This window comes from Prinia subflava, chromosome 1, assembly GCF_021018805.1.
Source record: "Prinia subflava isolate CZ2003 ecotype Zambia chromosome 1, Cam_Psub_1.2, whole genome shotgun sequence".
Taxonomy (NCBI): domain Eukaryota; kingdom Metazoa; phylum Chordata; class Aves; order Passeriformes; family Cisticolidae; genus Prinia; species Prinia subflava.
Genome location: NC_086247.1, coordinates 96,932,335 through 96,951,149, shown reverse-complemented (window position 1 = coordinate 96,951,149; position 18,815 = coordinate 96,932,335). Strand labels below are relative to the sequence as shown.

Sequence of the window (18,815 nt, the reverse complement as noted above, 5' to 3'; positions counted from 1 at the left end):
TATTGGGTGCTGTCTTGACTCTGGCTGATTCCTGGCAACACCAACTAACACCATTGGATTCACTGCCTTTTCTTTTATGACCTTGAAAGAGGTTGATTTGTCCTTCTTCATTTCCATAAGAGCCAAACATGGTACTGTGTTCTTCCAAAGGCACCTGGAGCAGTAAGACAGTCACTACATCTCTGCTTAAAGGAGGGAGTGGATTAGTAATGCCAGAAATAGGTACAACACCCAGATATCTTCTACCAATCTGTATTCAAATCTTTTGGAAGCGGGGAGCTCAAAACTGGTATCTGGCCCACAACTATCCATCTGAGCCACATTGGTTAGTCCTGCAGAGAATAAATATTAAAATTTGCCTTTATCTCATATGCTGTGTATATATGCAAGAGGGTGTAGGTAAATTTGCAGAACTGTGTGTCTGCATGTCATACATGCACATATGCACATATAAATGGGTGGATGCGTATATCTGTACTGTGTGACAGCTAATATGTAGGCTTTTATGGTTTTGTTCCTATCTAATGAACAACTGTAATAGAATTGAATAGAGACATAATTTCATCTTCAGAGGATGTAGCAGAAGGTATAATTCTTTCTCAAGTCTTTTGCATGTACACACATATCTGTAGTAAATGATAACTTCTAGAGTGATTCAGAGCTTTCTTATCCAATTTTCTACTGAGATTAATAACATTTTGTCTGAAAGTGCTATAAATGTTAAATATGCTGCACATGCTATACACATTGGAAATGAGATGTAGTGGTAACAGTGGTAAATCCTATTTTATCCTCTCTCAAGACCTCTTTGGAAGCAGAATGAAGTTCTAGGTGTGTGAAGAGAGATAAATAAGGAATGCATTTAATCATTCTTTTTTGTCTTCAGGGAGTTTTAGAGATGCTTTGAATATTTTCCCCCACCCAGCAGTCATTTCATACAGTAGTAACTAAGAAATGTCTGTCACTGTCATATGGTTAGCCTGGATTATTAAATTATGTCTTGCGTCCCTGAGGATAAGAGGCACAGCTGGTATAAATTAGTGTAGTTTCCCTGAAACACATAATGATGTGGTGATTAATATGGACTGAAAATTTGATCTCCTTTGCTTACCTGATAGAAACAATTCATAGGATTCCTCCAACAAAGGAAGCTGTTGAAACAAGGCTTTCCAAATGAAAGTGACTGATAATCCAAGAAGAAAGAAATAGAGAAGACAAATACAAAGGGAAAAAAACCTACAAATATTTCCATGGAGGCTCCTTTCCTGAAGGTCACTGATATTCCTTTAGTCTCTTTGAGAGTCTCTGTAAGAGAGGGAGACCCTGCCCCTCTGAGTCATTGCCTGGCCCCAGTGATGAAGCTCTGACAGCAGAGCTAAAAGATTCATCTGTGTTTCTTCTTTAGCTCTCATAGTTTACCATTTTGCCTTATTTTTCAGTGAAAATGGAGCCATTTAGTGGTTTCACTCTATCCACAACTTCTCTTCAATATGTGAAGAAAATATTGAGCTAGCAAAATCTTTTTCAGGGATTAGGGATTTTTTTTCCCCCACAGAAGCATGCAGGGATTTTGAGCTCCAGAACTGTTTCCTGTGCTGCCAGTGCATGCATCTCCTTCCACTCTTCTGCTGCATATAGGGCTGCTCCTCTACTAATTTGCAGCTGTGCCCAGTCAGTATACAGAGATCTCATCATAGCTGAAATCTGACATAGAGCAAGGATGTCAAAACCTTGCCCTGAAACCATAAAGCCATCTGTAGGTCCAGGCCTAAAAAATCTCCTCCCTTTTGCCCCAACATTTAAATAGCTGAACCTTAATATGTATTGGCTTTGGGTTTGTATTTTCTTTTCTTTTTTTTTCCCTTTAAGACTCTAACTTTGCAATCAGTAAGCATTGTAGGTAGCAATCAAACTGCTGAACTCCTGTTTATGTAGACTAAGCAAAACAAAATGTTACTATTTCTAAAGTCATTATGAGGGAGTATAAGTCTGGAAGGATGTGAGCTGGGGGAAATGCGAACCACTACTTATGCATTTTTATGTAGGCTTTATTAATCCTTTTTTTTTTTACCTTGCAAAGTATGACCAAATCCACATTGGCTGGATGTGGAAAAGAAACTTTTTGAATCTTGGATGATGCAGTTTTTATTAGGAATGGCAAAAAAATGTCTTTCTAATTTATGGATAAATAAAGTCCTACCTAGTCATAGACTGTGATGCCAGGAGGTTAGGGCAATAAAAGTCTGAAAAGTGCACCTGCAGATCAGGTTGCTTTCAGACTTGCAGACAAAGAAATGGATGAATATAATAAGCATAAAATAAATTGCAATTAAATTACACAGTGTCAGACAGCCTTGGTGCAACTCCACTGCAGTCAATGGAGTTACAAGACAGAGTTCAGTGTTTACACTTTTAAAATCTTGTGGTTTAAAGTTGTAGTCTATCTGACCTTCCTTTTTGGCTCACTTTTATAGGTACCACATACCATGATGACACATGACTATGTTCCAATACATAGATTGTTGCAATGACAGAAGGAAGACCAGGGACTCATTCCAGCATTAGAATCTGCCATCTCCAAAATAAATAAAAGCTTTAAAGAAACTCTTACCCTATGAAACAGAGTTATAAGCAACAGAAATTGATCCTGATTTTGCATCTATTCACATAAAACTTACTTGGATAGCCTGCTAATAAAAACAAAGTTCCAGCAGTAATAATAAGGATTCTTGCAATATGACATGTGAGAAAGATCCTCCTTTAAAAGTCTTGGCACTTATTCAGTACAAAATCTCTGTTCTGGAGAACATCTGACTGTCATACTTACAGATTTTGCTGGGAGAAGTCTGACACCTTTTTTTTAATTTCTTTGAGACAACATATATAAGTGTATATATATGTATTTTTTTTACAAGTTGTAACATCTTTTCCCTTTTTATTAAAAAATAACCTTATCCTGGATATATCAAACATTTGTTTTGTATGGTACAAGAATGTGAAGTTAGTGTTCTGAATTTTCAGTTTTTCAGTCTGAGCTGAGAGACTTCAGACATTATTCATAATGCATTAAATAAAGAATCACCACAACAACAAAACCTCAGAGTAGTTTGAAACAAAGACCCCTCCCCTAGTCTTACATAACAAAGATAGAATAAAGTACTTTATAAAGGGCTTTGCTGAAACTGTGAAGAAAGCTGTTAGTAACTTCAAACTGTCCTGTGCCTTCTGAGTTGGAATTCCACTACACACTGACTGACCTTGTGACTGACAGTTGTGCCAGAGGTATTTCTGCAGATCCACTTGGAAATGCCTTCGTAAGGCACCACAGGTGAGCAAGCTGCCTGGCCAAGGCAGTGCGGGCCATCTCTAGTGCTTTTTATCATGTGCATAAAACCAAATTATCTGTTGTTTCTAAACAGTCATTGCTTGTATCAGTTGTGACTGGAATTTGTACTAACACACGTGAATTTATCAGCATCACAAATGTGAAAAATACTGACAAGAGAAGAATTTTCTGGAAGTTGCTGAGGAAATAAAGAGAAGGGGCTTGTTTTATTAATTTGCATATCAGTCCTTAAAAAGATGGCTTTTTCAAAGCTGCACTGTGGCTCTTTCCTGGAAGTCTATCTCACAGGTCAAGAAAAAGAAAACAAACAATTTTTCTAGAGTATTTTTTACTGTATATTAATTGATAAATCAGGACAGGGAGGATAATATCTGATAAGAAACAAAAACCTGGTGATTTCAAACCAGCAGGTGATTTAGCCATATGTCTTCCATCAACTGCTGCGCTTAGTTTCTTCTTTTACTTTTCTCCTGCACAAATAGGAAATTTACTCGGAAAAGTGGTAATGGAGTAAACTCTGTTTTGTTTGGTTTGGTTTGGTTTTTCTCTTTCTTTAACTGTCTGCCAGGCTGTTATCAAGTCATTAGAAATGAGCCATTTGTGAGGTAGACACTAATAGGAGAGATCATTGATGTGTTGTTCAGTCTGGATTACTGAAATGACTTTTCTGAATAGCTTTCCTAAGGGTCAAATAGGCATTGCCTGGCCACAAATCATGCTTACTAAATTTGAAGATGAAAAGGATCTGTCCTGGGTTGACTAAATCAGGACAAGGCCTTACAGAAGATTTTGAAGTATGAGCAAAACTGAATTTATTTTGGAAAGCAAGCTTCAGCTTTAACTACTGAGTACACTCTAGTGCTTCAAGATCTGCCCAGAAGTGGGGGGAGGGGAGGGGGAGGGGGGGGGGGGGAGGGAGTTGGGAAAGCCTTTTTTTGACAGTATAATCCAGTGATGTATAGTAAAAAACTTTGTGGTTTCCATTAAAAATGTAGTGATTAGTGTCCAAAAATCTTGAATTAAAAGGACTGTTCTGTGTCAATGTAGATTTTGAGATCTGCATATTACTTTTTGTGTATCAATTATTATTTTACTTATATAATGGCATTTAGCAGAGGACTTCAAAAAAAAGTCTGAGTAAAATTGGTGAGACATCTTTGGCTAAAGGCTGCAGAAGTACTGTTAGGGCCCTGGTCATAATCTTCCTAAAAGAACTATCCTTGCATACCCAAAAAGATAGCTCCTTCCTTGATTTGAGGTCTGAATTTGCTACTTAATTTATAAAAAGAAGTAGACAAGCCAACTTCCCAAACAGTGCCTTCTTCCATGCATGAACAGAGGTAGTCTTTATTTTATAGTGCTTGTTCAATACTGAGTACCATTTACGAAGAGGAGAGATGTGAGAATGCCTGCAGCAGGAAGTGTGTGTAGGAACAATCCCCAAATGCTGGTATACATGGTAACATGTCACAGAGAAAAGGATCATGTAGGCATAATCTTTGCTTCTGAGCTGGAATGTGAGTAGTGATGTGGAGAATATGGTCAGCTCAGGAAGGCTTTAATTCTTGTAGTCAGGAGACTGGATGAAAATATACGCCTGCATGAGAAGCTGAACAAGTGTGATTCTATGATTAGGGTTTTTTTTTTCCCAGAAATTTGAAATTTCATCATCGCCACCTTCTCTTTTTTGTCCCCTTTTATGTTGCTGAAGTCAAGTCTATATTACTCACTGCTGGGAAAAGAATCAGACTTTTGTGAATTCTCTCCCATCATATTCACAATAGTTAATTTTTCATGGTGATTACTGGAATAATCCCAGATTTTTAAGTTGGATTCATTTAATCAGGTTATTTGCTTTCCTGTGCCAAACTTTAAATGGGTAGAAGTTGCCATAGTCAAGACACAAAAGATATCATCATCTCTTCACATCTCCTCACAGTTTATTAGTTAAAGGTACTGCTCTTTTAAAGGCATTTTGTTATGTGCTCTCTGTTTAGAAATGAACTTTTTGCTCAGATGGCTGTAGCAATTATCTCATGCCATCATTTTTTTTTGTTTGTTTTTAAATGGGAGAGTTAAAATGAGAGATCTCTTTGGCTGTAGAAATTAAACTTAATGCAAACAGGAGATAAATTTGATTGTAATGCAAACTGACTAGCTTCTTATCTGCATGTTTGTCATACTGATCATGCTGTATTGCAAACTATGATTTATGAATAAGTAATGCAAAAATGTGTGTATCTTTACAGATAAATAAACAATCATTCCTGGTGAATTGGAACTGAATTTGAAACAAAGATTTTAAGAATGTAAACATTTCCCAATATTCAGCAGTTGTTTGACCTCAGTCCTTTGGTTTGGATTCACACGGAAATGATGTCTCATTGCAAATCTTGAATTCATAGTAACCTAGCATGAGGGCAAGGCTATAACATTTGTTCAGAACTATATCTTTAAACAGTGTTAACCTGTGTGTGTTGAACAATGCAGGACTGATGTCTAGTATATATGCATCTATTTATAAATAAATAAACAATTCTTTGTGTCAGCTGTGTACACGAAGCCCAGATTTCATGAACTGTAAATCACCTCATTTGATCACCGAAAGATTCCCTGAATTATTGCATAGTATTGGAGAAGATTTTTACCCTGTTAATATTGGAGTATTTATATAAATAGTAAAACTTTTCCCATTCTGTTTTTATGAAAGGAAAATCATTGCAGAAGAATAAAAATCCTAGGGGACTGTTACTACTGTGTATCAGGATTGACCCAGCCCAAAACAGATCATGCCCATTGCTGTGTTGAAATGGGACTGGATATGATTGACACCATAACGTAAGTACCATGCATAGTGAATGCAGACAGGAGTGCTGCAACAGCTCCTGTGTGGTGTTCAGGAGGTGCGCTCTTAGAAAACATCAGTGTCTGCTAGCATTACGAACATGGCAAGTCACATTTGCATTCGGGCCACAGGACCCTGATTTCAGGAACAGCCACTCTAGACATTGATTTTTCACTCCATTTAATCACTATAAGGAGTAAGTGTTCAAACTGAGTATGTACATCATACATGTAACTGAATAGGTGGCAGAAAGATAATGGAAAATAAGGAAATATACCCTATTGCCTATTTCTACAATGAAAGGAGTCAATTTTGTTGTTTATCAGTGATAAACATTGCTCATTTTGCACACCAGTATGTAAACTCAAAACCAGTCTTGATATATGCCTGTTGTATATGTGTCTGTAGTCTCAAAATCATAGCCTACTGATTATTCCTTTTTAATGTAATGTTTAAAGCTTTCATTTATTCTGCTTTTCAGAAATGTAACATGAAATTTAATTTGCTGCTCAGATTTTTGTTGATGCATGAGAGGTCTACACTGATCATTATTTTGCCAAGGCAAAAAATATGGATGGGAGAGAACTGTGAGTGAGCTTTTAGCTGAAGCTGGAGATCTAGTTCATTACCTAGGAGGGAAAGGATAAAGATGGAAAATTTCTTCACTACTGTGAAGAACTACTACTTCTCCTTTTCATTTGCTAAACATCAACGTAAACATCATCAAAATCTCTCAGCGTGAAGAGCTGGGTAAATTAATTCATTTTCTCCCTTATTCAACGCAAGTTCATCACATTTGTAAGCATTGTAAAATTTGTAAAATACTTCATAATCTCTTGATCTGTAATTTATGATGGTCTATGCTAATATAAAAGCCTAAAAGAATATGTGTATTCTTTCAGCAGTATATGGATTCTCCAATTATAAGGAAATCCTGACCTTTAGAAACATAATTACATGTACAGGTCTTGTACACATTTTTCAAAAGCCTTTTGATTTGTTTGGGGTTTTTTTTAATCCCTGGAAAGAAATAAAAGATGGTCTCATCTGCTTTTAAACCTAGAATTAATTTTTAATTCATTAGTTGAGCTGTATTTCATGTATACAAGTAAGGTATTGATAGCTATTGGAACTTTCCTCTTTCGAACTGTCTTTGTTTGGGAAGACAGGTATCTGTCAGGGAGAACTGGAGTTTCCCTTGGAATTTCCCATGGAATGGAGAATGTAAAAGCCCCTCCCTCCAAATTATTACAATTTTGCAATTAGAAGCTTTCAGGCAAAAATATGGGAATAGGAATCACAGTTGTTTACTAGGAATATTAAAAATACAAATGTGGTAGTACAAAAAAACCCAAAAGTCCTAGAAAACCTAGAAAACCCTAGGACAGAGTCAGAGATATGACCTGACACCCTGTTGGTCAGGGTGTTGGAAGCAGTCCAGATAGGTCTTCCTGGAGTAACAGATGTTGTTCTGTGGAGTAGAGATGATCCTGTAGAAACAAGGGTCCAATGCTGGCAAGACGGGTCTGGTCTTCTTCCAAGAATCCTGTTGGAAACAGGCTGCTTGGTGTTCCTACATCTCAGTTTTTATCTTGGTAGAAACGGGTGGTGCATCTCACAATGGGATGATGTAATGTGTCATGTTACTGGTGAGCCTTAATGGCCCATTAACAGAAGACATCCCCTTGGAGGGTGGACAGTGGTGGCAGAGATATGAAACACTGCCTCACCTGGTTTTAACAGCTGGTCTACCATCAGAAGGCATCCACTCCCCTCCCCCCAGAATTACAAGAGATAAAGGGGAAAAAAACCAACGTCTTCCCAACTGGTTTCAACAGATGAAATAGAATACACTTTTTTTTTTTGGTTACGTAACCCAAGACAAGAATATTTCACTTTTATTATTGAAATGAACATGTTCCCTTTTTAGGGTATATTTTATTGGCTACTGATGGTAATGTAAACTTGAAAAAGGAGTTGAATTGGAAAAGAATTAACTGGGACTGTTCAGCCTGCAGAAGAGAAGGTTCAGAGGGATTCTTATCAATGCAGATAATACCTAGTGAGAGGGAGTAAAGAGGACAAAGCCAAACTTTTCACAGTGACATCCAGTGCCAGCACAAGAGGAAATGGGCACAAACTGAAATACAAGAAATTCAATTTCAGTAGAAGAAAAGCTTCCTTTTATTGTGGAGGTAGTCATATACTCAAGAGGTTCCACTGAAAAGTTGTGGTATTTGTGTTCTTGGAGAGATTTACACCCATCTGGGTACAGTTCTGGGCAAACATTTGTAGCTGGCTGTTCTCTGAGCAAATATATTGGTCTAGATGATTTCCAGAGGTCCCTTGCAGCAACTTTGCAGTTTTAAGTGGATGAGCTAGAGTACGTTATCTAGACATATTTAGTCAGAGGTTGTGGTAGAAGATAACTGACCATTTCAGTATTTTAGTTTTTTAAGAATTCATAAATTTTAGGTCTTTTGTTTAGTTAGTGGTCGAAGCATGGTGAAAGGGCAAGATGTGTAAGAAGCAAGATTTTAAGACAGTGCCAAATTTACTTAGGGTTGTTTGATAGCTAGGGACCTATTCTGCATTCTTTGTGCATGAGCAAAATTAGTCTCTCTCCTTCACAGAAAACAAAGTTAGAAGATAGATTCCCCAGACTAATTTGTTTTAAAATATGTTTAGTAAATTTAAAGAAGTCAGGAGCTTCTGACAGTGAAGTTGGAATACAGCTTTTTATACTGTATTGGTATGATTATTAGGCTTTGTTTATCAGTTCTATGAGATACAAAGTCACTTTTTCTAAACTTTCCCCTTTCATGCAGAAGTGGATGCCAGCTGGTAGTCTTTTTAAAGTCTATTCACTTTATTGTAGAATTCAGGTCTTTGCACTGTAAATTTATGCTTGGAATTTGTCACCCCTAGTGATAGGTTTATCATGTTTCCTGGGAAAAATAAATAAATAAATAAATTAAAATAATTAAAACTGTGATTCATGTGATGGATCTGTCAAAAGTGTTCATCCCAGATATATGTACTAAAAAGAGATGGGGTTTTTTTTCTGGAAAATCAAGGAGTAGAAACTTCTATGGCTGATTGATGGTTCTGTGATTGGATTGAGTTGAATATGTTCATATAAACTGATGCATTCCATTCTCTTCATGTTCTGCATAACTGTTATTTAAGTATCCTACAATATGGTGCTGAATGTATCTTCTGAGAACATAATTTTTGAAGTATTATAAAATAATTACAATTTTCACAATTTCATCCACCTTCGTCAAAGTGTTTTATTCAAGGGAATAAAACCAAAATAATTATGGGATGAGCTTTTTATTCTTAAAAACTGACAAAACAGCGTTTTATTCTTCTGCTATTCCAAAAGAATTTTTGCAGCCATTGTGTCAGTGCCTCAGTACCGGACAGGTGTTTGTTCTACTTTAGAGTCACTTACTGCACCATGGCAATGAGTGAAGTGCTCAATACCACCAATGCCACTCTTACTTATATGAGTTTTTACTTCCAGGCTTTTTTTAGTAATACAATTAAAATTATTATATCCATTAGTCCCTTTAATATGTCATGTATTTCTCTAATGTGGCAGGTGTCCTCACCTTGGTTATGAACATTGTGTTAGGCCAATTACTCTCTTCCACTTACTTAGATTGATTGCCACATTTGAAAGTTTCAGTCTCATGTACTACTGTGTTTTATCTTCTAAATAGATATATTTGTTAGCTAATTGCCATGTAGAAAAGTTATGCCCAGCTAACAAAGCTCTTCCCTCCATCTCTCCTCCAAAAGCTGTCTAGATTTCTGTTTTAAGCAAGTGTTATGGGGGAAACTTTATACACTCTTACTAGTTTTAGTTTTCATTAGAGAGCCCTTCATCAGTGGATATAAATTTTGTTAAACAATTCCTTGACTCAGCCCACCAACTCATCTTAGGAGATGAAATGTGGTGAAATGACACTCATTTAACAGCATCCAATAATGCTGCAGAGCAAAAAATAATCCATAATGTTTCCATTTGGAAATAAGGAGAGATTTTGAGTGAGCAGTATATAACTTCTAGATTTTAGACTGTGTCAAAATACTCAGGTTAACATTCATAAATTTTTCAAAACATTAATGGAATCCGGAATCATTCCTGCTGTCATACAGACAGCACATTTTCACGATGCTTCTTCCATTAACACCTTACTAGTATGCCATTTTACTACTGACTCAAAGGGAATTGCATCACTAGCTGTGTCACTGACTGTGTAGTAGCAATGAGCAAGGCACAGTAGGAGCACATCTGCAGATTACAGCAACTGGTGCTGACTGCTTTAGTTCAACCTACATGTACTGTGGTGAGGAAGGGAAGGGTTACTTTAGAACAAGTATCATTTGACCTGATTGAATGTTGTTGCTGCTTGTGGGCTGTGAAAAGGTCTGAAGGAAATTGTCCATGAACCCTTACTTCTGGAGAACTGGGAAACTCAGTAGGGTTTATCAGCTATTTACTGTGACACAGGTAACTTTATCCTGAATGGATGACTCCACCTGATGTGAATGACTCCATCAGTCATCATGTAAAACCTCACAGATGGAAGCTGGCCTTATTTGCACCTGAGGAGGTTTTTGCATTGGAGAGGTTGATGCTCAAACTGTGTCCTTTTGATACGTTTGTTCATTGGCTGACCAAAAGAACTAGGGAAAGGGAGAAAGAACTACAGTTGTTGGTTTGCACAAGTCCAATGGAAATATCAAGTTTTCCTGTGTGATTTTTGTCTGAGGAAATAGAAGCATTAACTTCCATAATGTCAACACTCTTGAAGCTTTTCCCCTGGTCATCCAAAAGTTCAGGGCCTTGAGATGTTTGAACTGGCAGGAGTGAATTGACCTCAAGTTTTTAGAGAACCAACAGCTGTCTTTTAAAGAAGCTGTCTACCAGTGGCGAAAGCTTCGTCACCTTGCATCTCTGCCAAAGAAAGCCTGCAGCCCTTCAACAGCCCCAACTCTCTGTCCTAGTCCTAGTGCTCTGTGTAGCTGAGCAATACTCAGGGGAAGAGTATATGCAATTGAACCAAAAATCATATCTATGCCTTTAACCAGGAAAGATTCATTTCTGCAGATATTTTTAGACCTAAAGAAAAGACCTAAATAATTATAAGAAATGGCATGCAGATCTTTTTTGTTTCTCTCCTCAAATGTTCAGGAGCACAGGTCTGGAGCTGTTGGGCAGGTGATCTAAGTTACTTTTATGGCTTTTAGCAGCACATAAAATATTTGTACTTAAGGAGGGAACTAAAATGTAAAGATTTTGTAGGATACTTGAGCTATCAGGGTAGATGCTTTTCTTATTAGTCAGTTGCATAGACTCTGAAGAAAAATGGTTTAAAAAGAAAATGTTTTTTTGATTTCCATTTGTTTCTGGGCCTACTTTTGTGTTACATTTGGAAAACTTTAGTATAGGAACCCATGAGATAATAAGGTATAATGAATAATTTATTTGAGAAACTTCTATTCCTGGCTTGTTTGTGAAGTGCTGATATTTTCTCAGAAATGTATTTATAATTTAAAATTATAAATTTTGTAAAAAATCAGTTGACATTTTATGATATTTCATTGTAGATATGTTGATGTTGTTTGGGAACACGATCATTGTACTGCTCTGAATTTAAATTTGAGGTCTCTTCTTTCTATATTACCTAATTCCTCATTTTTGACAGCTCAGTGGGGAATATTTATGGAAATTGTCTGCATAAACAGCACAGAGGTCTACAAGATAAATTCAAAAATTGTAATAAACTGAGCTTTTTTTTTCCTACTCAAATTTAATAATGAAAGCATCTCTGAAGCACACTGTAGCTTCTGGGGAAGATGTAGAAATGCATTCTCAATTCAGATGTTTGACTAAGTGACTACTTATGGAAAATTTTTGTTCAAAACATGAAGTGTTTTCAGATTCTGCTTTATATGGTTCATTGGTGTATTATACACCAGCTTATTTAACAATGAGTATGGTCAGCCATATTGTATTTCTCTGCTCATCTTTTTTCATTTAATTTTTTGTTATTCTATTAAAGTTTCTAAAAGGAGATTAAATTTACCCCAGTCAGACAAAGCAATGTCAAAACCTTGAGTGGACTTTATTAATGTCTGAATTTCACTGTCTTTGCACATACATTTATTCTGGGGTTTTATATAATTTTTTAAATGGAGGAGGAGGGACAGAACCCCCCACAAAGAAAAAAAAACCACACACATTTGTGAACAGAGAAACTCCAACTTTTGCAGGTTCATTAATTAATATTATTACATAAGTTCTTAATTATGCAGGCAATAGTAAAATAAGTAGACAAGGTGTAATCCTGAAGCATTTTCACTTGCAAAGTATGGTCACGGTGTAAGTTCAATCTGTTAATGACACAATACACATGTTCAGATGAAGATACAAAGTGTGGTCTCTTATCATTAGGTGACTTATGTTATTAGGGTCTTTCATTTCCATTTGACAGCTTCGTCAAACTGTGCACAACAAAGCTTTGTAACACTAGAATCCTTTTAGGACTTCTTGAAGTCATATTCAAGGCTTGACTGGGAACAGATACTGAGTAAGGGGGAGATGACTTGTAGTGTATAGGAGGAGGACGAGGAAATATTTAATCCTTCAGAAAGATGTGCAAAAGCCTTTCTGTACTGTTGCATCAAATATGATTGAAAAACATGTTATGCCCAGATTCCCTATGGGGACAAAAGAGATCACCATGTTACTCACATTAGTGATGGCTGACATAATATGCACTTTTCATAGGTGAAGAACTTATTTAAATTGGGGACAGGTATCTTTGCTACACACCCCACATCTTGATCTACGCTGATCTTTCTGTTAACTGTGTTTAAACAAGTACAAATTCTGAAATAGTTGAAAAGTCTTTCTAAAGGTATCTCTGCAAAATCCAGTGTAACTGGGTGATACTTGAAAAAAAAAAGGTCAATGAGGGTCAAGGAAAAATTATAATTAAAGTCTCATTTAAGATCTCCTCCAATTAAATGCACTGGAAAATCCAGATTAAGAAAATCAAGAGAAAATAAATTTTTACACTGAATAGTCAGTTTCTGTTATTTAGAGATATAATCACTTTTTGTACAGCAACTGGACTGTGGAATGACAGGTGTTTCTCTGACAGAAAGAGCTGAAAAAAATCTATCTACAATGTTATTACATAACATGATATTTAAGACTGTTAGTTTCAAGGTGCCTTTTCAGTGTTCACAGCTTTGGCCAGAGTGCAAGTCATAACATGCCCTTGGTTCACAGAAATTAAGAATTTTTCCTTGTGGCACCAGAAAAATATTCTTTTAATAACAATTTTGCAGGTTAATTCATCCTTTACCAGCTAGGCAGTGAGAATCTCTGAACATTAGATTTAATTTACAGATGCAAGACTAGTTATAGGTTGTTTCAGTGCCACTCTTACAGGAGCTTTGGAAAGATATTAGTGTTTATAATCACTCTGCTCTTCTTACAATGATTCCATTACTTCCATCATTTTCTTTGTCCTATACTCTGGAAACTGGGTAATGACCCAATTAGAACTTAGTAGATTGGGAATAATTACTTTTACATTGCCCATCTCAACTAGTGGCTCTTTGTACTTCTTTTCTTTCAGAAATTGTCAAGAAATTTGGAAATAATGAGATTTGGGTCTAACAGTAATTAAAATATAACCAATAAATTTTTTTTTTTAGAATTTCAATTAGGGCTTTGAAACTAGTGAAGGTAGACAACAGTACCTGAATATACCACTTCAGATTTTATAAGATCCTTTCTATTCAGTCATGTATAAATATTGATTTGAAGAGGACAGAAAATGAAGAGCAGTCATCATCTAAATATTAACATTCTGATGCTGTCCATTACAGATCTGTTGCAGAAGCCACAGAGGTTGATCTCAACATGAGAGTTGGATTGCATACAGGCAGGGTGCTTTGTGGCGTCCTGGGTCTCCGAAAATGGCAATATGATGTCTGGTCAAATGATGTGACATTAGCTAATGTAATGGAAGCTGGAGGACTGCCTGGGTAAGTCTGAAAAAAAAACATAGCAAAAAAAAGTAGAAAACTATATGAGTGAAGAATTTATTTCCTTTTTTGAGGCATTTGCAATGTAGTTGCTATTGATGAAAAGGATTGTGTTTGGCAAAAGCAATCAATGCATTATGTGATTTATCCTGTGGAATCTTCCAAATTATATTTGTGTATCACTGCGAACCTAGCTAGATAAGGACACACTCAGGAGACAGAGGTCTGGGTTCAACAGCAGCAGGGCAGGAGAGCCAGAGCCCGAGAGTCCAAGAGCTAAAGTTTATTTATAAAACTCAGTTTTATACATTTCCTATGGGGTCTGTGGATTGAAGGATGGAATTCCACCTCTCAATCCACATTGGTCAAGCCAACTGTCAATCACCTTTCTCCTCCCACCTAGAAATATGTAAACAATGAAAGAGTTAGCAAAACATGGCCAGTGTTTATAGTAAGGAGCGTGAGGAGCTGCACACTTCTGCTTTGGTATGAATTCTCAGCAAACTAGGAAGATCTCAGGGCAACATTTGTGTAAGAGGTTAGATTAGAAGCAAAACATTTTCAAACAAAATTGTTTTTAGAATTGTCCAATATAAAAAGTAGGAATGAGACAATACTAGGAATGTAAGAATGCTAGACTTTGATCATTTCATGCTACAAAAGTAAGCATGTAGGTATTCCAGGAAATTTTTACCCTTAAATAGCTTTATACCTTGAGGGGGGAGGGGGATGCCTTGCTCCTTTTACATGACGAGATTTCCAATGCTAACCAAGTGCTATAGAAAAGATATACCTGTTTATGAACTCAGATATTGATGACATTTGCAAATTATACAGTAGCACACAAACCTGCAGCCAATCCATGGGGCATGTCCTGGAACTTTAGGTACTCATTGGACAGCCTTGGACACAATTTAAATACACACAGTGAACATTTGCAAAGGAGCGTGGGTGTTCTGTGTGTAGCTTACATTTGGACTAGGACCTGCCATCCTCTTTTTGATTTTTACAAGATCTTTATTGTTGTAAATAAGGACAAAGAATCAATTATTTTTTGTAGTAATTATGAGTGAGTTTCTGTTTATTGCGTACATCTGGTTTAGATTATTTTGGCAGCATATTTTAGGTATTCATTACCTTAAAGTTACCCAGTGGAAAAAAAAAATTGACCACATGTTTATTAGGGGAAAGCAGTAAAGTCTTTTCAGATACCTTCTCTGAAGACATTTCAAATATAAGGGGTCTTTCAGGAGAAAATGTGAAAACTTTTTCAGGATAAGAAAACTCAGAAACAATATTAAAGATGTGTGTGTTGCTAAAACAAAGTGAATCAGAAATCTGCCTACAAAACAGAGTAAATGAATTATATGAGTCAGAGATGTGAAGTGAAACAAAAAAAGAAGTTTCTGCTTTATACACACGAGATGTTTGGAGCATGATTTCACAAGTTTAAAATACCAGGATGTTTTTCCAAGCAGCTGTTGAGATAAAAACTTAAGAAAGCCACACAACATAAAAGATGATGTGCAGACACTCACTTTCTACAAATCAGCAAATCTGCAAGTGTTTGGATAGTCAACAGTTATCTTATTGTTCACTTTGCCCAAGTTTAGAAAATAATGTAATAGAATTTTTTTCTATGTTCAATTTGGCTAAAAGTAGAAAACAAAACTTTTTCTTTCTTTCTTTCTTTTTTTTTTTTTTTTTTTTTTTTTTTTTTTTTTCCCCTGTGGTCTAGCATGTAAATTGATCTACTGACCTCTTTATGAACTTCTGTACAGGAGTGTATTTCAGTAGTAAGTAGCTCAAAATGTATCTTTGCTTTAAACAATGTCTAATTTTTCTTTCCAGGAAAGTTCACATTACAAAGACCACCTTAGAGTGCCTAAATGGGGACTATGAGGTAGAACCAGGACATGGTCACGAAAGGAATAGTTTCTTGAAGAAGCATAATATTGAAACGTATTTTATTGTGCCATCCCATCGTAGGAAGGTGAGCTAATTCAGTGATACTTTTGCACAATTTAAAAACTCTTCTGTGTTATTCTGAAAGCAGACAATACTAGGTTGTTGTTGGGTTTTTTTCCTGAAAGCTCTTCAAACACTCTTGAAGGCTTAGCAGTGCAATGATAACATTTTGAGTCTCAGTATGTGATGAAGTAGTGACAGTGGTTTACCAACAAGTGTGCCTACAGTCACACCTTTCCTCCTCAACTAGTTACTGAGTGCAGCCTTTTGTTCTACTGAAAAACGTTTCTTGTGACCTCAGTAGGAGTCTTGAAAGTCCATAACTGTTGTGTAAACACATTCAATTTGATAAACCTTTTCTACATCAGATGAGGCTTATCTTTGAAGTTATCTATCATAACATGCTTAACAGGCCAAGAGAAATTTTATTGCCTTTTATCTCAGCCAGAGAATTTGGGATACAGATTTTTGGACCCTTATCTTCTGAAACTCTTTGCAAATAAGTTTAATTCAGAGGTTTTAACCTTCAAGAGGAAAATTATGGTACCCAATTCTGAAAGCATTGGTCGGGTTTTACAGTGACGTTTTTATACACAACAGGTTTTTAAGGAGTCAGAACTCCATATTTGAGGGTTTTAGCCATCAAGTGTCTGAGAAAAACATAACCATAGAGAAACAGGTCATCTTGAATATCATATCTGCAATTAGTTTTTTGGTCTTAATTTGATGACTGTAAGTTTTTAATGGAAATGTTGGGAGTCCAGTCACCAGGGTAGTTTGATTCTGGGACTGAAAATCCTGTTGTTTTATTCTGGAAAGGCTGTTACAGGAGTGATTTTATGTACTTCCTCTAAAACATCTTATTAGAGAGATGGAGTTTTCTCATCCACTGTGAAAATCATGGAATTTCACATTTTGTTCCTCTGGTATATATGATTAAATTCAGTTTTAAATAATATGAAAGAAAACAGGTGGGAAAACAGTGGGTTAAATTCTGTTTTGGTAGTCAGTGAGAGTGGTTTTTCGTGGCTTTCTTGAAATCAGGACTAGCATTTTTTTAGGAAATCAATATTTCCTAAATTAATAAATCCAATAAGGAAGAAAATGCAGGGAAGAGTTTATTTAAGGTAGGTGTTTTGCTTACTGCTGCTAGATTGTTTGTCTTGGTTTCCTGTTGTTTTCACTCCTTCAGCATTATGTATAATTTCGTTTTTATTTTACAATGTATCAGGTTTTATTTCATATTGGGGAAATAAATAGAGGAATTCCAGGAAATTGTTCCATAGGTTGGTGCAAAAAGACAAGCAGAGACAAAAGGGAATTACATAGAGAAATGGTATTGTGTCAATTGTGCTACAAAAACCAGTGACTAAGGAACAGAAACTTGACAATCTATGATGGAAGGAAGCCAGGTCAATGCATGTTTAATGTGCAAGAATGCGAGTGTACTGCTGTGAGAGCACACATTTCTTTGTCTTTGCAAGATTTCTGAGAAACTACTGGTGACTGCAGGGAAAGGACTGCTTGGTTTGTCATCAGCTACATAAACACAAATGCCATCTTACCCATGGGTGTCACTGATGAGTCTGTGGAAATGGCAAATGCTGATCTACAGCTCGACTAACAGTTGCTCTCTGACATGCATCAATGGCGGTTCAGCCAAGAAAGAAACACTTCATGAATTTTACTGGTGTTGACTGGCTTCTCAACTGGGCTTGCAGGTCAATCAGCATGCCACTATGCTGTTTGTAGCAGTCCATCTCAGCCATCCCCAGTCTTTGTACTCTTGCATACTGATCGCTGACCATGAGCTACATAATAGAGTATTTGCCTTCTAAATAACTGCCTGATGTCCCTCCTACCCCAGTTCATTCATTGCCTCTTCAGAGACATAAAAATAGAACACTACCCATGAGGCATAGACAAGACAGAGTTTTACCTGGTGAATTCAGGTATTTTCTGATTTAATATTGTATTCCTTCCTCTTGCACCTCAGCAGCTGAAATGCAGTTTTAATTCTTTATATATAATCTCTGACATTAACATGAGCTGACTCGGGATAGTATGATACTAAGTGGAATGAAAATCAATGTTACGAGCAACAGATGACCAAGAATACATTGAATTTGAAGAAAAATAAGACTATGTGGAGGTTTGTTAAAAATTACTTGTTTAGAAGACACATGCTTCACATCTACTATATTTGGTCAGACAGGAAAATTTTTCATCACTATCACTCTAGCCAAGAATGATAACAGTGTAAGATGACTCATTCACATACCTGTTACATTTTAAATATGAACAAATTGTAGATTATTCCCATTTTTTAAATCTTGTGTTGAGTCGGCTAACTTTTGTGCTCTGATCTGCCTGCTGGTTTGATGTGAGAGACCTGCTAAGCAGCCACTGAAGGAATAAATTTCTTTGTTTTGTTACCATTTTTATTTTGTTAGAAAATAATAATCTATAATTATCTATTAGTCTATGCAGTCAACAGCTTATTGTCCACCTGGAGACCAGTGAAAAATGGTGTCCCACAGGGGTCAGTGGTGAGGCCAATGCTGTTCAGCATCCTTATCA

The 18,815-nt window shown here is 36.3% G+C and overlaps 1 protein-coding gene and 1 long non-coding RNA gene across 2 annotated transcripts in view; one reads left to right on the top strand and one right to left on the bottom strand.

The window, feature by feature from the left end:
- Positions 1-18,815, top strand: part of ADCY1 (adenylate cyclase 1) — a 158,686-nt gene that overhangs the window by 92,674 nt on the left and 47,197 nt on the right. The window contains exons 5-7 of the mRNA XM_063404701.1: positions 6,057-6,184; positions 14,109-14,267; positions 16,119-16,260. Of these exons, the coding sequence (XP_063260771.1) occupies positions 6,057-6,184; positions 14,109-14,267; positions 16,119-16,260 (429 nt within the window). The remainder of the gene's footprint in view (positions 1-6,056; positions 6,185-14,108; positions 14,268-16,118; positions 16,261-18,815) is intronic.
- The window catches only part of LOC134554249 (uncharacterized), a 126,899-nt gene continuing 122,230 nt past the window's right edge, over positions 14,147-18,815 (bottom strand). Inside the window, exon 3 of the long non-coding RNA XR_010081211.1 lies at positions 14,147-14,273. This is a non-coding gene — a long non-coding RNA (uncharacterized LOC134554249). The remainder of the gene's footprint in view (positions 14,274-18,815) is intronic.